The sequence below is a fragment of the Erpetoichthys calabaricus genome, chromosome 1 (genome assembly GCF_900747795.2).
Source record: "Erpetoichthys calabaricus chromosome 1, fErpCal1.3, whole genome shotgun sequence".
Lineage (NCBI taxonomy): Eukaryota > Metazoa > Chordata > Cladistia > Polypteriformes > Polypteridae > Erpetoichthys > Erpetoichthys calabaricus.
In genome coordinates, this window is record NC_041394.2 from 231,543,939 (window position 1) to 231,564,626 (window position 20,688).

Sequence of the window (20,688 nt, forward strand, 5' to 3'; positions counted from 1 at the left end):
GAAGGGCCATCTCAAGCACACACTTACACAAGGGCAAACCAGTAGTCATTTGACTTAACACTCACACATCTTTGGCACATGGGAGCAAAGCTGCAGTATCTGGAGAAAAACACACACTGACTGAGACTGGGTGAAGGATTTGAACCCAGAATGCTGCATACAGAAAGAGGCAACGCTACCGACTGCACATACAAACAAAAATAAAATTACATTAAAGACATGTACAGTAGGAAAAATGACACCTCCTACATTTATTTTGTTTTCTATTTTACAAATAGAATGTAAAATGAATCTAATTAATGAATCAATTCATGAAAAAAAATACTGTATACAAAGCAAGAAAGGAATACAATTAGAATCTGCTCCAGTCAGAAGGAATTGCTTCCAACATGTAAATATAATAACAGGAATATCCACCAGGGGGAGCTTTAACTTCATATGTACATCAAAAACTTGCTGTGTCACCAGTTCCTTCTGTATTGTGTGATATGCTGCTGAGATAAGCTCTGGGCCCTGGTGATCCAAAAAGTGAGTAACTGGATACCACTTTTTCCCCAAACTACAAAATGTACCATATATTAATTGATAGATTAAATAATCTAAAATTTTAATAATGGTCATCTTCTTCTGAATGTATACTTTAAAGAGATGTCATAAAAAGTTAATATAATAACATCAAATATGCATACTTCCACTTAAATATAGTGAACGGTGAATTTAAATGAAATACGTGCATAGTTCAACACTCAATAGCTACAGGTGTTTATGTTACTGCCTGTTTGAAGAAATACACTGAACACACATTTTTACTGTGATACTATAAACTTAAATTCTGGTGTTGATAACAATATACTGTACATGTATATGCCCAATATTTCAATCATTTGCTGCATAATTTATTTGATATCACACCATGATATGGTGAATTTCTTTTAGCCCTGTAGACAACACTCATTCTAAGCAGCATATTCTATGAGGTGGCAGCTTATTATGTACAGAATTAGAAGCGAAAGGAGAAGATGATTTCCAATATTCAAAATGTAGCTTTCATGGTAATTTTTTATTTAGAATTTTATTTGAGCGAACAAATTAAAACTGTAGTTTGAACCTTACATATATTTTAAGTGGAATCATGTTCACCACTTGATATTGTAGCTGCATTTGTTCCAAATTACCATAGTTCTGAAGCTTTTAGTTTGCTTCATAGGATGATGCAACCAATAGCATGACACATGTTACAAATAATTCCACAGACCAAATATCTTCGTTTTTAAAAGTTTTAGCAAAAATTCAAGGCAAAACAATTCACACAGAAATAGAGAAAAAATAGATATTAAAGAAAAGGTCTTGTTTAAGAAAGTTCTGTTTAAGGCTTATTTATCTTGTTTATGTTTCTCTAACTTTGATCATACAGTTGTACTTTAAATGCTCATTTCAAAATGCTCAGAAAACTGTATGCCAATCTGCTATTTGCAAACATATCTAACAGTCCATGCTAGCAGTAAGACTATTTCCTACCTGGCTTAATTAACACTCCATGTACAGATAAAGCAAAGAAAAGTTCTATTTCTTGTTAACTTACAGGAGGTAAAAGACTATACCATATTCTAGGTAGCTATAAGAAACTGATACCCTGTTATTAAATTATACAAACACTTACACAAATTTAACTTTAACATTACTTTCTAAGATTAGCTCTTACAGATATGTTTGTCAAAAATTGTTTTTCTTTATTTTTCCTTGAGTTGTAAATGATAGAAGTGAATGGAAAAATATCTAATAATATCTTTATTAACTTTTTTTTACTTTTTCAAAATTCTTACATAATGTTTTCTAAATTAAAATACTGTTTCTGAATTATCTTCATAAATAAGTGCTAATTTAAAAAGTATAAAAAATTATATTAGTATAATTACACTAGTAACATTTTAGGACACGAAAGTTGTTCTTGATGAAGTTATTTAACAATACTTGTTATGACTGAAAATGTTAAGTCAGAATGAAATATTATACCATTAATATGGTATAATAATATGGTAAATATACCATTATTTAAATCTTACATTAAAATACAAATATGGTATAAATTTGTTTACACCTTATTAATTTTATAAGGAAAAAGAATATTTTTTGCAACAATATAATTTTTTTTGCATAATGTATCATAGGGTCAAGTTTGTGGGCTCTGTGGAAACTTCGATTCAGATCCTACGAATGACTTTGAGACAAGAGGAAAATCTCTGGTGACAAATGTAGTTGAATTTGGAAACAGCTGGAAATTTGACCCCAGCTGTGGCAACATTGTAAACCAGTCCTTCCCCTGTGAGAAACACTGGTACTGTTCAGCATGGGCACAGAGGAGGTGCAGCATCATTAAAGATACAGTCTTTCAATCATGTCACAGCAAGGTAACAGTATTTTGCATAATATAACAATTATTAACATAGGTTCGGGTATCAGATATATTAAGAATATTGTATTTTATATAATTACCTTTTATATAATTTCATTTGGTAACATTTTACAACTGACTAAGTAATACTTATTTTAATATATTTTAAAATTTGAACTTAAAATAGTATAAAAATATTCAAATAATATATCCATATAATATTTTATGGAATTTAGGTGGATCCTCAGCCTTACTATGATGTGTGTGTACAAGAGTCTTGTGTCTGTGAAATGGAAGGAAGATTTCTAGGTTTTTGCACTGCTGTTGCTGCATATGCTGAAGCTTGCAATGAAGCAGAAGTCTGTATTAAATGGAGAACTCCAGATCTATGCCGTATGTATTTAAAAATAAGTAATTTTACTGCATCAATAATAATCGGTCTATTAATGAGTATATGAGTACTTAAATTTGAAGCAATTCTTTCATTCTGAATAAATCAAGATGCTTTAAACATACACAAACTACATGAGCAACTGTGTTGGCTCAACTTTGGGGTTAATTTAGCAAACAGGACATTTGAGATTATTATATGAAATAGCCCCTTTCGTATGTAGTATGTATTGGACCATCTTTACTGTTGTTAGTGTGGACACTTTTTGTGACTGAAGACAGAGAAGAAAATTAAAATTAGTCAAAACCTTTTATTGATACATACCAGACAAGGGTAAAATGTCAGAGAAACACAGTCCTAGGACACCGCGCTTCATCTGCCTCGAGCGCAGATGTCCTTGCTCTTTTATACATTTCTAATCTCCTGATCGTTGACCACGTAAGCAATAAAAATAGCGTCCTGACTCATTGTATTTTTCCAATTTTTGTAAAGTCATTACCCTAAAGGTATATTTTCTTGTCACACACATCATCAAAAGAAAACTTCCAGAAAGTATACATGCTTTTTGTCACGTACGCAAAACACAAACAAGTTTCATCATTCTGTCCTATTTTCTGTACACACATACATTTTGTTCAATTACATTATTTTATGTTTTCACACTCCTCCCTTTTTGAACAAAATGATGTGGGCAATATAATTCTATCTTGAAATGGTTGATGAAGGGGAAAGGGGGAAGAAAATGGAAGAAGCTATACGAGACATGCGCTCCTCATGTAGCATATATGCCCTTTCCATAGAGGCGGTAAAGTACTTAGATATTATATAGCGAAACAAAGGGATAATACAACAACCAACCAGGAGGAGGAGGCAAAATGTCACAACCAAAGAAATGAAAACAGATCTTATCCATTTTCCCCAGGATCCGAAGGAGGATGCAAACCACTGATCCCAGGGATTTGTAATGCCAGAATTAGTGGAAAGTTCTTTAGAGAGAGCAGTGAGGCCTGCCAATGCACGAGTTATTGATCCATCTGGCGCGGTATTATTTGGAATATATGTACAACAAGCATCACCAAACATAGCACAGACACCTCCCTTTTCCGCAAGTAACATGTCCAAGGCTAGACGATTTTGCCAAGTCATCAGAGAAGTACGATCAAGCTGTTCATGTATGCCTTCAATAGCGTCTTTGGTGAAGTTAAGGAAACGTTGTTGGTTCCCACAGTTGATAATAGAGCAGAAATCAAACTGCACTGATGTGGTAATTCCTAACGGGAAAGTCAAGGTGACCAGGGCAGTAGACAAGGGAAAAGAAAAGCATAGTAGCACAGCAATCAAGGGTGCCATCTCTTGCAATGTGAGGCGTGAATCCAGGCAGGCAGTCCTTCAACTTTCACGGCGTGTGGTGTGGATAGAAGAATTTGGAATGGTCCTCTCCACCTAGGCTGATGCCAGTGTTTCCTCCGAGTATCTCGAACCAGGATCCAGGTGCCCAAGGGAATTGGTAAATCAAAGGAAAGGGGGCTGGTCCTCCAGGCTTGATTAACCTGCTGGTGGATTTCCTTCAACGAGGTTCGCAAACCTGCAAGACTAGAGAGAAGATCATTGTCCACAGTATGCAAATTCACATTTCCTACAACCATGCCAATGGGCATGGGACGTCCGGTCAGAATCTCAAACGGCGATAGTCCCAGTTGTCGGTGTGTCCGTACCCTTAGTCCCATTAAAGCTAAGGGTAGTGCATCCGGCCATGATAAATTAGTTTGTTCACAAATTTTTGCGAGTTTAGCTTTTAAAGTGCCATTGCATCGTTCTACGATGCCTCCGCTTTGGGGATGGTATTTACAATAATGGTGCACATTAATTTGGAGCCAGGTGGTTAATTCATTTATAATAATCTCTTTAATTAGTGCTTTAGCTACTGTTTTGGCATCGTTGTGTTTTGAAGGGAAAGCCTCTACCCATCGGGAGAACACATCGACAATCACAAGACAATATCGGTACCCTTTAGACGGGGTTAGTTCAATGAAATCCATTTGGAGGTGTTCAAACGGACCCATTGGATTAGGGGTAACGGCGGGACTTACCTGGGTACCTTTTCCCACATTAAACTTTTGACATATTGCACAGCATCTGCAAATTGCTCTGCATATGTAGAGAAACCTACAGCTTCCCAATGTTTTTCAACATCTCGAACCATGGCATCTCTTCCTGCGTGATCGAGGCCATGGGCGATTTTTGCCATTCCTGGGAAAGAGGCTTTTGGGAGAAAAGGTTTGTTAGTGTGTTTATGAGTCCAGACTCCATCAGAGAGGGACCCTTCTTTGGACCATTTTCTCCTTTCGATATCCGTGGCTGCACTCTGTAAAGAAATAATTTGATTATCAGGGTCCTGGTCATTTCTCTGTTGGAATAAAGAAATTGGTGTGTTATTATATGCAGCCTCTTTAGCAAAGTGGTCAGCTAATTCATTCCCTTTGCTAACAGGATCCTGTTTTCCTGTGTGAGCTTGACATTTAACAATCGCTAGCTTCGATGGTTTGGTTATAGCTTCTAAAAGGGATTCGATCAATTTCTGATGTTGGATGGGTTTGCCAGTACTGGTCTTAAATCCCCTTAGTTTCCATAGTGCTCCATGATCATGGCAGACTCCAAAAGCATACCTGGAATCTGTATAAATTGTTACGATCTTCCCTTCGGACAGCTGACATGCTCGAGTGAGTGCTACGAGTTCAGCTGTTTGTGCACTTAAGCTTGATGAAATTCGATTTGCTTCCAGCAGGCGGTCCCCTTGGACCACTGCGTAACTAGTTGAGATGTGAAGTTTTGGCTTGTACTAGGATAGAATGTACAGCGTAAGGCACTTTAACTGTTAGGGGGCTCATGAGAACTACATCCGTGCTTGCTAAAACAGCTTCTGTTGTTGCAGCCACAGCACGAAGACACGGAGGAAGTGCTGCGGCCACTGGATCCAGTTTTTTAGAAAAATAAGTCACCGGTCTTTGTTTATCTCCATGTTGTTGCGTCAGTCAGTACTGCATTCATAAATCCCTGCTTTTCGTCCACGAACAAAGTGAATGGACGAGAATGATCAGGCAAACCTAGCGCGGGCGCAGATAGAAGAGCAGTTTTGAGGGTACAGAGAGCCTTCTCAGCCAGTTCATTCCATTGGACCTGGCCAAAAGGAGGATGCCAGGAGTATTAGCCAATTGTTGCAACGGCTGTGCTCTTTCAGTAAAATTTAGAACCCACTGTCTGCAGTAGCCCAGAATACCTAAAACAGACATAACCTGTTGTTTTGTGACCGGTCTAGGAAGATTTTGGATGGCTGTAATGCGATCGCTAGAGAGAGCTCTTGTTCCATACATAATGTCATGACCTAGATATTTTACAGTTGTTTTGATTAGCTGCAGCTTAACTTTAGAAACTTTATGGCCATTTTTCCTCCAGAAACAGCAACAATTTCTGAGTATCTATTGTACAATTTTCTTCCATAGCGCTACATATCATTTCCATCTACATACTGTATCAATGTACTACTTCCGGCCAAACGCCGTCTAAATTTTGGGCAAGAGCTTAACCATAAACACAAAGGGCTTCTCTGTATCCTTGAGGCATGACGGTCCATGTCCAACGGCGGTACCGCGTTTGACAAGATCGGGATGTACGGCGAAGATGCCAGCCTCTGCTTCGGGAGACAAAGGATATTGGGCACGGTGCGGGTGGAAGGAGGATTTCGGGTGGATCACCAGAGGCTCACAATGGGCTATCCTTAAACGGTCAGGAGTATCAAAAATACCTGGAGTAACTTGTAACCAGTCTGTTCTTTCAAGGCATTTTTCCACCCATGGTCCTATTTTCCCCCATTTAACAGTGTGTGATTTAGCTAAGGAAATATGAGGCACTATGCCGCCAAGATAATATATGTGCTGTGAGCATGTAAGATGAACAGAAGCAGCTGCCTTTGTGGATGAAATAAAAACACAGGAGATGTGAAGGGTTTCGGGGCAAATACCAGAAGTAAGGAAAGATTCTAGCCAGGTGGTGTCTACTTCTATAGGGAAGTATTGGGCAGTACAGTGTAAAATGTCAGGGGCCTGTAAATTGGGAAAAAGACAAGGGGAAAAAGAGTGTAGGGCTTTGAGGAGAATGGTGTGTGGGGAAATATCTAAAGTCCATGCTGCAAAAGAGGGTTTGGGGTAAGGGGTAATTTGACACAACAACTTTTGGGGTTGAACAAGGTATGTCCGCCAGGACGTGACTGGACTTGTAGAGGTTTTGATACTTGAAGAAGGTGAGGTTGTCCAGAAGCAGTAAGCACAGTAACAGTTTCGTTTGAGGCAGGGACCTTTGCCAGCAAGAGGGTAGATCAAGTGGCACCAGTGTCGATTAAGAAAACAGTCTCAGTGCCATCAACGAACAATGTTAGTAAAGGATCAGTCTCTGAATTATGGGTGAGCAAAGGTAGTTGAAAAGAGTGGCTGGAGGTCCCAGCGTTTTCCTATGGCCAGTATTGTTGGTCAGGGGTGTCAGAGAAAACAGGTGGAATAAGGGGAGGTGGGGGCTGTTGCTGTCTGTGAGGGCACTCCCGACGAAAATGTCCAGTTTCACCACAAGCGTAGCAAGAGTAGGAATTAACATTGGGATTAAAGGGAGAGGGAATAAAAGGATTCTTAGTGTGGTCAACAGGAGGAGCTCTAAAACCACCTCGTCCTCTTCCTCGTCCTCGTCCCCTTCCTCTAAAGCCATATCCTCGACCTTGGTCAGGAGTATTCCTGGTATAATAGTTCATCTGTGCTGCCAATAATTTGGCATGAGAGTCCGATTCCTTCTGCTTAGTTTGTTTTTCGGCATGTTCAGCATGTCGTTTGACTTCATCAAACGTGGCACTTTCCCACTCAATACAGGAAGTGCGGACCTTGTTTTGTATATCAAAGCGCAAACCGGAAACAAAAGGTGGAACTGCAGCTCGGGTGCGGTCATCAGCATTTCCCAAGCCCGAGTGATTAGCCATAAGGTCTTGAATCCTATGTGCCCATTCATCAACCGTCTCGTCTCTCTTTTGTTTTGCAGCAGAAATAAGGGACCAGTCCGTTCCTTTTTTATATTTTTCTGCAATATTTTGTCTCAACGCCTCCCATTGTGGGTTAAATTCGCCTTCTCCACCTATCCCCTGTCCTCGAGTTAAAGCTGGGTTCCATACCCATGGAACGTCATTGCGGACACCCCTGCTAACAGTGGCCCATGTGGTCCCAAGCTTTCGACGAAGTACCTGGGTCCATTCAGCAGCATTAGGCTTATACATGCTATCTAACTGATCAAGTTGTTCAACAAATTTTAGTCCTCCTACTTCCTTTGGATCTGGAAGTGCATTCACGACATAAAGGGCAAGTAAGTGAAGGTGAAGGATCAGAAGAGAAAAAAAAATTGGAGCTGGTTTGTGAGTGGAGGTTTGACTTCGAGTGCATTTGGAGACGGGGGTTTGTCTAGTACAGGGTGGGTCATCACGATGGGTTGAGGGGTCATAGTGATCTGTGCCTGGGGAATCATCAGGGGAAACTTCTGCTAGTTGTAGTGCAGGGGGGGGGCAGTCGGAATGGGGGATAGAGGAGGGGATAATAGAGGTGCCTGAGGTTGGTTCTGAGGAGGGGAAAAAAATAATAGGATAAAGGGGGTACTGCTTCTAAATTTCTATCGATCATATCCATTCGATACGGTCCACTATTATAACAACCCTGCTTATTCCTACACAGGATCTTCCTAGTTTCCTGTATTTCACTTACATCTCCTGTCCCCTCTATCGGCCAACGCCCACCACTCTGTCTATTCCATTTCTTACATGCCTTCTTGAAATCTAAACCTGTCTTCTTTTCTATAAATTTTCTAGGAGACCCATTTTTACGGGGCGTCTGTTGATCCTCCGAAAATAATTCTTCCAGCATTAATGATTTTGATCCCCCTGTGCGGCGATTAACAGGCTTACTGTTATAAGTTCCCATTATGTTCCCTTGCCCTCCCGGGTCCTGTATTTAATTTTCCAACTATATACTGATTCGCCTAATCCCTTGTGGGTATGAATCAGCGAGGTATTAAGTGTGCCACTCACTATTCCCTTACTGTTCCCTTCTTTAGTTCCAAGGGGAGACACCTAACTATCGGTCCTGTTCCAGTTCCCAGGAGAACACGGTATTGTTGCTTATTCCGTATGTAGATTTATTTATTTTTCCATAGCGCTACATATCTTCCATAGCGCTACGTATCATTCCGTTCCTAACAGCAATCCTGCAATCTGTGCTCTTTTCGGTTTATATTTCCATACCACCCCGTTACTCGTCCCGTTAGCCTGTCCGCTCACATCCCCGGATTCCAGCTCAGGTGACTTCGTGTCCGATTCGGTTCAGCAGAATACTACATCAATACGTCCAGCCGAGTCTAGGATATGGGTGAGGCCAGTATCCTTTCGTCAGACCTTTCGTATGCGTCAAACTGCTTGGGTCAAGTCTCCATCACCTTAAGCAACCCGTTGAGATATGAGTATGACTAGACGGTCAACAGGAAACTCGCCCTCCTGTTATTTAGAAAATAAAAAATGTTCGGAAATCCCCCGGTGCTTACCCCAGCCTGGAAGTGTGCAAGCTCTGTCTGGAAATCCGTTCAGTCACCGTGGATGTAGCAAAGAGGAGACCAGGGACTCCTCACGCAAGAACTGTTTCAGGACAGGGCAGTCCTAACTTTTGCCGGAGCTGCATGCTCTGCTGCCGGAGTACTCAAGTTGACGGCAGTCCGCTGGTAAGACGGATCACTGAAATGGTCTCGCTGGAGGAGTCGACCGGCCGTCTCTTGCCCCACGTCCGGGCGCCAAAAACTGTGGACACTTTTTGTGACTGAAGACAGAGAAGAAAATTAAAATTAGTCAAAACCTTTTATTGATACATACCAGACAAGGGTAAAATGTCAGAGAAACACAGTCCTAGGACACCGCGCTTCATCTGCCTCGAGCGCAGATGTCCTTGCTCTTTTATACCTTTCTAATCTCCTGATCGTTGACCACGTAAGCAATAAAAATAGCGTCCTGACTCATTGTATTTTTCCAATTTTTGTAAAGTCATTACCCTAAAGGTATATTTTCTTGTCACACACATCATCAAAAGAAAACTTCCAGAAAGTATACATGCTTTTTGTCACGTACGCAAAACACAAACAAGTTTCATCATTCTGTCCTATTTTCTGTACACACATACATTTTGTTCAATTACATTATTTTATGTTTTCACATTAGCAAATTTAAAGAAAGAATCTCTTGTTCTCAGTCATTATCTAACACTGACAATGAGATTTAAGCAAGATACATAAATTGCCCTTGATCCCTTATCATGTCAAAAGCAGTTCTCAATCCAATCCATGACACTCCAAGTATTCTTTTACACTGGCCATTCTTTTTCCTTCTGTTGTCTTCAAATTCTGCACCTTTCTGCCTGACTGTATAATGCTGGAGGTCACTTTCCCTTCAATCCTTGTCACATGTGCAAACCATACAAGCATTCTTTCTGTCTCTCATCTTAACTATTAATGTTTCTTTCTTTTTGAATTTCTCTGATCACTTTGTTTCATATCTTGTTCCTTCATGATTTGTCCAATATTCTTCAGAACTAGATCATTTATGCAAATAATATGCATACTGACAACCTGAATGGCCTTACTGTCTCCATTTTTGCCAGATGTGGCATTTCTTCTCCTTTGCTGAGAAGTCTCTTCGACTTTGTTTACTGCTACTGATTTGTTTGAATTTTCTGGCATCTTGATAAACTTCTTAGTGTTACTGCCAGGCAGTGACCAATCCTCTTCCAGGGCCTCATTTATAAATGTGCCTCTTTTTTCTTCGTGGAGTTTTATTCTGTCATGCCCGCTGTGCTGGAAACCATTAATTGACTGGCACCTAATTAGAATGCTTAAAATAATCTGCTTTTTAAAATTGTATATTCCATGAATGCACAAGTCCTCTGTGATGCTAAGAGGAGACTAACAAAAGTCATGGCTCAGTGGCCAGGGTCAGCTCGTGATTAATTTATTTTGAGGCAAAGTAGCTTTGATAAATGTGATGGTACTGTACATGGTGGCTGGCTTATTGGTTACTTAGTTGCGGAGCACAGCCAGATGATATTGAATTCAGGTGGCATTTTCTCAATACATTAGGACCAATTAAGTTGTAGCATTGTTTCAGGGGTGGCATTTGAGGCACATTAACAAGGTGACTGTGATATATAAAGGTAAATGGCATAGAAATGCACGTATGACAGGTTTAATAAATCTTTTTTTTTGGTCATATGCATTTTTCTCTTTTTTAGGTATGCACATATATTATGCTTGAATCAATACAAAGTTTTATAAATGAGGCCTCCTCTAGGAAGCTGGTATATCAGTTGACCTAATTTGCCCTAGGGCACTAGTTCTTAACATGGGGCAAGTAGATATCTCTACATCCCAGAGCTGCCACGCTGCAGCCCCAGTCTGCAGTTACTACTGACCAGTTACAATATAGTTAAAATTAGGGTTGTGGCAGGGTTATATGACTGAAATAATGCAGAGTAGAGTCCAATACATTTACTCCAACTACTTGGAGCTCTAGGGTGGATGCTCCAGTCTAGAGATATACCAGGTTTGCTTGGGTCTGGGTGGTGGTGGGGTTGAGAGGCTACAGCTCACTAGGGCACCTAAGTAAACTCTTGGGGAGAGGCTGCAAAGTGGCTGATAATAATGATAAAATAGTAGCAAAATATTCAAATCAATATTTAAATTAAGCTACAGCTGCAGTGTCAAATCTGTCTTTTTCAAGAGGACCACTTCATCAATATCCAAGATATTGTATCAGCTTGGCTATTGAGCACACACCCCACTGACCATGAAAAGCGTAGCACTGAGACAGATCTATGAGACAGACAACACTAACTTTACAGCTTAGCTATGCAAACAGGATAGATGGGTGGGGGGCATGAAGACATCAAATACTAGAGTTCGAACGTGGATGTTACTTTGCCAGGGGGTTAAGACATAGAGAGAAGCAGAGGAGTAAGCAGCATCTCTCTTTATTGATAATAAAGCTGAAGCTGGTGTTCTTGCAGCATAGCTGAGAAAGAGACATGATACTGGCCACAATGTCAAATGGTCCCATTAAGGGTAACTGACAACAGCAGCATGACCAGAACAATGGGGCAAACTGTACATAGTTATTTCTTTCTTTCCTGCACCATCCTTACTTCTCTCCTTCCAGCATCCTTAGTTCTCTCCCATTTTGAACATCCCAACTTGATAAACTGTTCTTTTCTTGGCTAACCACACTTTCTAAATCACAAAGAAGTCACTACAATACTGTATGTTACACACAGTGCACAATGACTGCCAGTTTTCTCAAAGACCACCTTTAACATTAGTTTCATATAGTACTGTATATAGATCGTATAGATTATATCCGTTTATAATTTAAGAAAGATCATATTTCCACCTGGCATTAAAATCATCTTGCGTCCTCTGACGTAATGTGCGCCAGACAGCACACTGTTACTAGTAACCTGTATGATGACATGCCATACTGTCATAAGAAATGTCAGTCAGCCCGTATCCAACCCGCTATATCCTAACACAGGGTCACGGGGGACTGCTGGAGCCAATCTCAGACAGCACAGGGCGCAAGGCAGGAACAAATCCCAGGCAGGGCGCCAGCCCACTGCAGCCATAAGAAATGTGTTTTAAATTAATGTCAAAGAAATGAAGGAAATGCTCCTCAATGTGTGCCGCTGTTGCCACTCCACTCACATTTTAAAGCTACACAGGAGTCAAGGCTGGCCACTTCTCTGCAACCTTGTCACAGTCCTGCAACGATGCTTTTGTGTTTTCCATTGACTAGTTTGTTGTACATTGAGAGAGAATGTGTTTGCATATTCACTTGTGTTAAATGAGCTACTACTGATGGAACTGCTCCAATATTAAAGGATAACAAAATAGCTACTGTAATTAGGTTATGAAAAAAAAACTAGCTGTGTTACCCATATAAGACAGGTTGAAAGTAACTAACCTAGACCTCAGAGTTAACATTTGGAGTGCATCATGCACTGCAAGCCTCTCTTATATTCCATTTGGTATGGGATTTGTAAAAGCAGTGTTAATGTAGGTGCCGTCTTTTGGAATGACAGAAACATAGTAACCATATAGACACACAGACATATTCTTTTTTTATTATGGTAGATGTCTGCGAAGACTAATTCTACACTTTAAAAATGACTTGATTTTTTTTTCATAAATATGTAATCATTTTATGCATGATTTATCAAATAATAGGCGAAGTGAGTAGTGAAAAATGTCCTCAGTGAAAAAATTGTGTATTTTGATAATTAATGGTTATTATTTATATCTAAAATGTCAACTTCTATATTATGATTAAGAAGTTCATGCACTAGTAAAATGTTGTTTTTTTTTTGGTAAAAACATAAAGGCTGTTTTGAAAGGACTTCTTAGTTTTGCATTACATGTTAAAAATACAGGTAGTGTAAAAACACTAGCAGCAAAACTGAATTTGTTAATAAATGTAAGTTCAAAAACAGGTACCTTTGTCAACACTGCAGCAAACGTGTTAGGGTTAAATATGATGGCCTGTGAAAAAGGGGCCCTAACATATTCACATGATACACTAGCGACCTTGGAGGAATAAAGTTTGAGAACTACTGCTCTAGGGCATCCTTCCATCACTACTTGTCAAAGTTTGCCGCTTCTAGACCAAATGCTGTCCCCAGCCCAGTACTCTATGTGGTCTGTCTCATGCACTACTGGCCAGCTATTCTTGAAGCAGGGTTCTTGACAGGCCTGTCCACTTTGTGTAACACCGTAAGTCATACATTGGCCAGGGCTTTCTCTTCTGATTGCACAGCACTAAAAGGCAATTCTTTACATCTAGTTGTTTGTCCATCCACTACAAAAAGGTGCTGATTTGAAATCGAACAAAAATATTTTAAAAAGCCCCATTTCTTTTGGTTCTTGTGACCTTATAATGAAAAAAATCCAGGTTTAGAAAATGGATGGATGGCTGCAACACCATTCGGCACATTTATAGACATTCAACTGATTTAGGACTCCTTTCAATTCATATAGTCTTTTAGATGAGTTAATTTGATTGGACACTTTGTGCTTGACAACTCAACACCTGAGCCATAAAACTATGCAGAGGCCTCTGTCTGATGATAAGTACAACATTTTTGCAACTTATTGAACATTTGGTCATTTTCACTTTTTCTTACCTAATTACAATGCTGAAATCAATAGTACAAAATTGAATGTGCAAATCCTGATGATGACAATATAAACATTTTATTTGTATAAGAATTATAACTTTAATTTAAAAAATGGTCTTATCTGCTCACTGTGGGATCTGAGTGAAGTGTTTTCAACCAGCTGCATCTGAGATAGTAGATTACAAAGCCATTAGATAATTAGAGGATTTACAATGTACAAATGAATGTGGGACAAGATAAAAGCATGGACAAGCTTCTCAGTATCATAAATGTTCATCTATAACATGAGATACCGTGCAGAGGTGGAAGAATGAAAATTTCCTAATATGATTTTTGTTAGTCGAATACGAAAGGAAGGAATAAAAAATGACATCTTATAGATCAAATTAAATCTGATAAACTTTATTAATCCCATGGGGAAATTCAGAAGTCATGGTGTTATGATTGTCATGATAGTGTCACCACTTAGTAAATGAAAAGGATGTAATTTACTTAAACTGAGCATATAGTGCTAATCAGCTTGTGTTCTGTTTTGTTGTAGTTTATTTTTAAAGAGCTGTGCTCCATCCAGCATTTAATGTCTTCAAAGCGGGAGATCTCTAATGAACCTCTACTTTTAACAATGAAAAGATCTGAATATTAGCTACATACATACATTGTAAACCAGTAAGAAGATTCAAAATATGACTATGGAATGTAGATATAAAATAGCAAAGGGTCCAGGACAGAGCCTTGAGTAACTCCATATGTGACAGGCTGGAAACTAGACCTACTGTTGACTAGACAAACTCATGTCTTAGGTAATACTTAAACCACTGGAAGGAAGTGACAAAGATACTCAGGATGTTCTCCACTCAGGACTAAAGATTGGATGACAGTATTAAATGCTGCACTAAGGTGTAATAGAATTAATATGTTGATCTGCCAGGAGTATACTGCCATAAATAAATATGCATTTTGGTTTGAAAATATATGTATAGCTATGATTCTAAAGTTATCAATATTATTTCAGCTGTTTATTGTGACTATTACAATGATCCTGGGACATGCAGCTGGCACTATGAACCTTGTGGTACACCAGCTATTAAGACCTGCAGTAACAATGAAGTGGGCAACAAATATGCTGCCAAACTTGAAGGTAGGTTAATTTTTCAATAACAAAATATAACAGTCTAATTCTAACATTAGAGAATGTCAACTATTGCAGATACAGCATTATTATTTCATGTGAAGGTCTAAGGTACCACAATTCTATTTCTCATCCTCCATCATAAATGTATAGCTGTTTAGCACTGGCTACTATCCTTAAGTGGTAAGCCACAAATACCAAATTTTGGAATGTACTTTCCAAAGGATTGATGTTTGGCACTCTAAACCTAGGTATTTATTTTCTGACCAAGAAGCCTATTCTTCATTTATTGGATGTCACCTTAGTACAAAGTGACTATATAAGCAAGAGATAGGCTTTAAAAATGAATTTTCTTTGCTTTGTGAAACTCACGTATTATTGTTGTGCATGACTCTTTTTGCTTTTCTACCAATAAATACACTGCACATAGTATTGTGTATTCTACTGAACAGTTTTGTTGCAAAATGCTACATATCTGTTTTAAATTGAGAAAAAAAATCACAATTTTTGATGTATTGAAAAAGCATAGAGAATACTGATATTGTAAAGTGTATAATAAATCTATATCGAAATATTCAATTTTCAAAAGTAAGCCTAAAAAATGCCACATATCAGTTCTATGTTTTTTACAAAAATGCTACTTAAATATAGTAACACATCAATAATAAATCTAAATGAGAAAATAAAATACAGCAAAATAAAATAAATTTAATAATAAAAAAGACAAAGAAGGGAAATAATTAAAAACACAGCCTAACTGAAAAGCAAAAGGCAAGAAGTAGGTATGCGCATGAGCAAAAACACTTTTAGAAACATTCCATAAAGAATGTTGTGAAGATGCATCAAGCAGTTTTACAAAAAGATCAGGAAAAATCTTATGAGATACTGCTTGAGGTGTTCTTAATGATACATACACTCTGTGCAGAAACACTACTTACAGTGCAATACACAAAAATTCACAATTGTGTCCTTTTTCAGTAATTGCTAAATTGCCAATACCTGGGAAATGTAATAATTTTAAGCACATGAAAAATGAGATAAAGTGAATTCAACTAAAGTTTAATTTAAATGCATGTGTAGGCAGTTTATATGAATCTATATTTAGTCTATAAGTTCCAATATATATGCAAAATCTCAGTACATAATGCATGCATTTTAATCTATATACAATGTATGTGTTTCAATATGTAGTGTATTTCAGTGTACAGTTCATGTATTTCACTCTAAAGTATATATCTATCATTATACAGTGTAACAATGTCCATACAGAGTGTATGTACTCTTAAGAGTGATTCAAGTCTTAAACAGCAGTTCATAAAAGCTGATAGATCACCAAAAGCAACCTGCATCTTTCAAGGCACAACTGCAGCACTCAGAGAACCAACAAAAGCCTTGTGCCATGCACAATCCCACACCACTGTAATGATGCAAATAAACACGAGAGGCTGTAGATAAGTGTACATATATATATATATATTGTGGAAGCCGGCCTGGACACAGACAGGTGGACACGTTCAAGTCACCTACAACATTTTTATTATACATATTAACAGTGCACCACAAACCCCCAAAGTCCCCAAAAGTCCATGCCAACTCAAATGCCTTACTCTTCAGGCAGCCTCCTTGCCTCTCCTCCCGAGCTCCGTCCTTCTCCACTCCCGACTCAAGCTAACGAACGGAGGGAGGCGACCCCTTTTATAATCACCTGGATGTGCTCCAGGTGCTTCCTGGCAATCTTCCACCGGCACTCCCCAGTGTTACGGAAGTGCCGGCTGCGCACCCGGAAGCACTCCGGGTGTCCCCATTTCACTTCCCCCCAGCACTTCTGGGTGTGGTGGAAGTGCTGAGGTCCTGGGCTCCCAAGGCATTGGGGCGCCCCCTGGCTGTGACCACGGGCCCGTACAGGGTTGAGCTTCAAAGCTCTGTACCCGTGGTCCCCATAGGTACCAGGGTGGTCGCCCCCACGTGGTCTGGGAAAGACGTAAGCCCTCTTCCGGGACGCCCCCCAGCCACCTGCGACAATATATATATATAACGGTGTATACTAAAAGAGAAGTGGTGCTACTCTAAATTCTGAAAACAAAAGGGTACATCTTAATATTATGAACAGTAGGAAAATTATATATTTTCCTAAAACATTATTTCAACATGTCATGGTAGTCTTGAAATACCTTTCTACCCCAGTGATTCTAATAGTTTAAATATGGTGTTTGTGATGAAACCTTTGAACTACTCTAATAAAGTGTGCAAGAGATGCATGCTCCTTTTATACCACTCACACCTACTGTCAGGTCTAATCTTAGACAACATCCATTGCATACCCTTCTCCTTGTTGTCGACTACAGTGTATATAAAGTACTGTATCTAGTCATCATGTGTCTGGTATATAAGCTCAGTTTGCCTTGTTGCAGAAACAGACCTCAGGCATATCCTGAGCTCTCTTGTGTGAATCAACATCACGCGTTTCCTTCTTAGGCTTACTTTGTTTACTTATTAGTTGTATTTATTTTTTTCTTAACCATTGAGTTAGCTTTATAAACTCTGGTAATAGCTTTTGCTGGAGCTATAGTTTTATTTCATTTCCTGTTCTGGTTTTGACTATATCTTTGCATGAGCAACAGTTGAAAAGTTGATTTAAACATAGCTGGCTGGATCCTTTAGGCAAACTGTAGTTCCACCATGCTGCCTTGGGGAAATTTATAATTACTAAAATGATCTTCCACACATGTTATTTCCATATAAACTACTATAATATGTTTTCATAAGCAGTTTCCGCACAATGTACTTTTTTTAGTCTTTTTACATTGTCTTTATTTATTTTGAATTACATAGCACTATTAAAGTATAGAAGGTGTGTCATTAGGCATGGCACTATTCTCACACAGGTATAGGAACATAGGTTCAATACTCGCCTTGGCAAAGTCTATTTGGAGATTACATACAATCACTGTTTCTGCGTGAGTTTTCTCAGGGTACTCTCGTTTCTTCCCACATCCCAAAGATGTGCACAATAGGTTAGATGATAACTTTCAATTAGCCCAGCACTTGTGAGTGTAGAAATAAATGTATCTTTTTATTGACTTGCATCTCATTAGAATTGTCTCCTACCTCATTACATCCAGTGCTGACAAGACAAGTTTTGGATTCCTATAACCCTATAAAGAAAAAAAAATGATGGATAGCTAGAGCAGCATTTGATAGATAGAAGAGCAATTCTCTTTAAATAAATCAATACATAAACAGGTAGATAAGAAAGTATATATATATATATATATATATATATATACTGTGTATATATATATATATATATATATATATATATATATATATATATATATATACTGTATATCTCTATATATAATCTTCATTTGGATCTTGATCTTTGTTTGTCCGCGAATGAATTAGAAGAAGAAGCACTAGATGGCAGTAGAGAGACAGCTAAAACATAGGCATTGCATTAAGAATCTCCTCCAGGCTTATACTACTGAAGACTTTAGTACCAGTCACACCTCAAAACACAGACATTCAAACTAAACAAATTGTTGTGCTTTAAATTAACTAATCTTTATATATAATCTTCATTTGGATCTTGATCTTTGTTTGTCTGCGAATTCATGTTCCCCTGACACTGCCTTGGTTGTTACTTTTCTTTACAAACACTGTCGATAGCACTCTTTGTGTTTAGATCTGGCGTTGACACCGTGCTTTGTGTTTAGATCTGGCGTCGACACCTGCTTCGTTGTCGAGACTGTGGTTTTTTCTGTTTCTATCCACTGTCGTTGGCAGAACTTCGTCCAAATCGAATGTTCACCCGCTTCTTGGAGTCGGCAGTCAGAGTATATAAGTTGGACATATTTCTGTGATTTTCCATCAGTTGGCATTTGGAGTTCAAGAAAGAAACATTGGTTCTTCCTTACTCTTTGGATTGCCACAAAGCAACCTGCGAGATTGGAGAAAGGTTGAGAAGAGATCGTGAGAGGAAACGACAGCGTCGTGAAAACAAGACGGTCTGTGAACGGAGAGAAGCAGAAATGCTCCTCCACCACCACATAATTACTTTTTCGGACAGTGATTCCGAGTAGGCCGTTCCTATCGAATCATTGTCCAAGGGTTTTGTTTTGTAATTTTGTTTCCCTTATAAAAAAATCATAATGCTGTGTGACGAAGGGCCCAGTTCACGACTGGCAGCCGCGTTTAAACAGGGAGCCCTTCACAGACAACTTTAACACGCGCAACGTAGCTGTGCGCACATGGCTAGTATATATATATATATATATATATATATATATATATATATATATATATATATATATATATATATTTTGGTTTGAACAAAGAAGAAGTATAAAAAAGGAAAACGTCTGACTTGGCTGTCACAGTCTCAGTGAGGCATTATGCAGACTTTTTGCTGTTGGTATATAGGAGCCCCATTTGTGTTTCCTGATACACTACTGCTAAATATTTTGTTGGTTGAAAGTCCTCAGTGTTAATGTGTCACAGAGAGGATATGCAGCATTATTCTCAATGGCATTCAGTTTTGTTTTAATTCTCTTCTTTTCCACTCCCTCCACAGTGCATCCTATAACTGAGCTTGCCCTTTCAATTAGCTTGTTAATTCGGCGGGCCTCTCTTGAAGTGATGTTACCAGCCCAGCACACCACATAGAATATCACACTGGCCATCACTGAGTTACAGAAGATGTGAAGGATGTCACTTCCCATATTAAAGGAATCTTGTCTCCTAAGGAAAAAGAGCCAGCTCTGTCCTTTCTTATATAGTTCCTCTGTGTTTCGTGACCAGTTCAAACTGCTATTAATGTGAATCCAAAGTGTTTGTAGGAGTGGAACACCACTACATCCACTCCATGAATAGTGATCCAACATAGAGACCCTTTGGTGTATCAAAAGTCAATGACCAGTTCCTTGATTTTGTTAAAGTAAAGATGCAGATAATTCTCTTTACACCAAGAATCAAACTTCTCCACCCTGAGTTCTGTATGATTGTTGCATTGTACAATATATTATTAGAAACTGATTAATTATTACTTTCTTCTTAATACAGGGTGCTATGCAAAGTGTCCAGATAATATACCATATCTTGATGAGAACACAATGACCTGTTCTACTTTGGATAATTGTACTTGTTTCCATAATGGAATAATTCAACCAGGAGAAACCATAACAAATGAATGCAATCAAACTTGGTAAGTGTTTACTATTACTATATTTCAAAATACATTAAAATATTTATTTTCAGGAGGTTATAATTTAGCGCACTTTTCAAATCAGGTATGTTAAAAAAAACACTCAGATTTATGACATTTACTGTTCTGAGACTGCATCAGTGTATGGGGGGATAAAATAGCTAGTTAATAAAAGTAATATTTGATGGACAAGTCAAATTAACTCCTGATCTATCATTTTTCAAACCTTTTCTTAACCGTATGGCTATCTTTATGAATAAAATATAAAATATAAGTCAGACTTAATAACAA

At 38.5% G+C, this 20,688-nt stretch overlaps 1 protein-coding gene across 50 annotated transcripts in view; it reads left to right on the forward strand.

Annotated features, from left to right (window-relative positions):
* LOC114659860 (mucin-19-like) overlaps positions 1-20,688 on the forward strand; it is an 83,761-nt gene that overhangs the window by 40,335 nt on the left and 22,738 nt on the right. For all 50 annotated transcript variants that reach the window (XM_051920842.1, XM_051920883.1, XM_051920997.1 and 47 more), the window contains exons 28-31: positions 2,169-2,408; positions 2,629-2,785; positions 15,078-15,203; positions 20,256-20,397. In XM_051920842.1, coding sequence (XP_051776802.1) covers positions 2,169-2,408; positions 2,629-2,785; positions 15,078-15,203; positions 20,256-20,397 — 665 coding nt within the window. The remainder of the gene's footprint in view (positions 1-2,168; positions 2,409-2,628; positions 2,786-15,077; positions 15,204-20,255; positions 20,398-20,688) is intronic.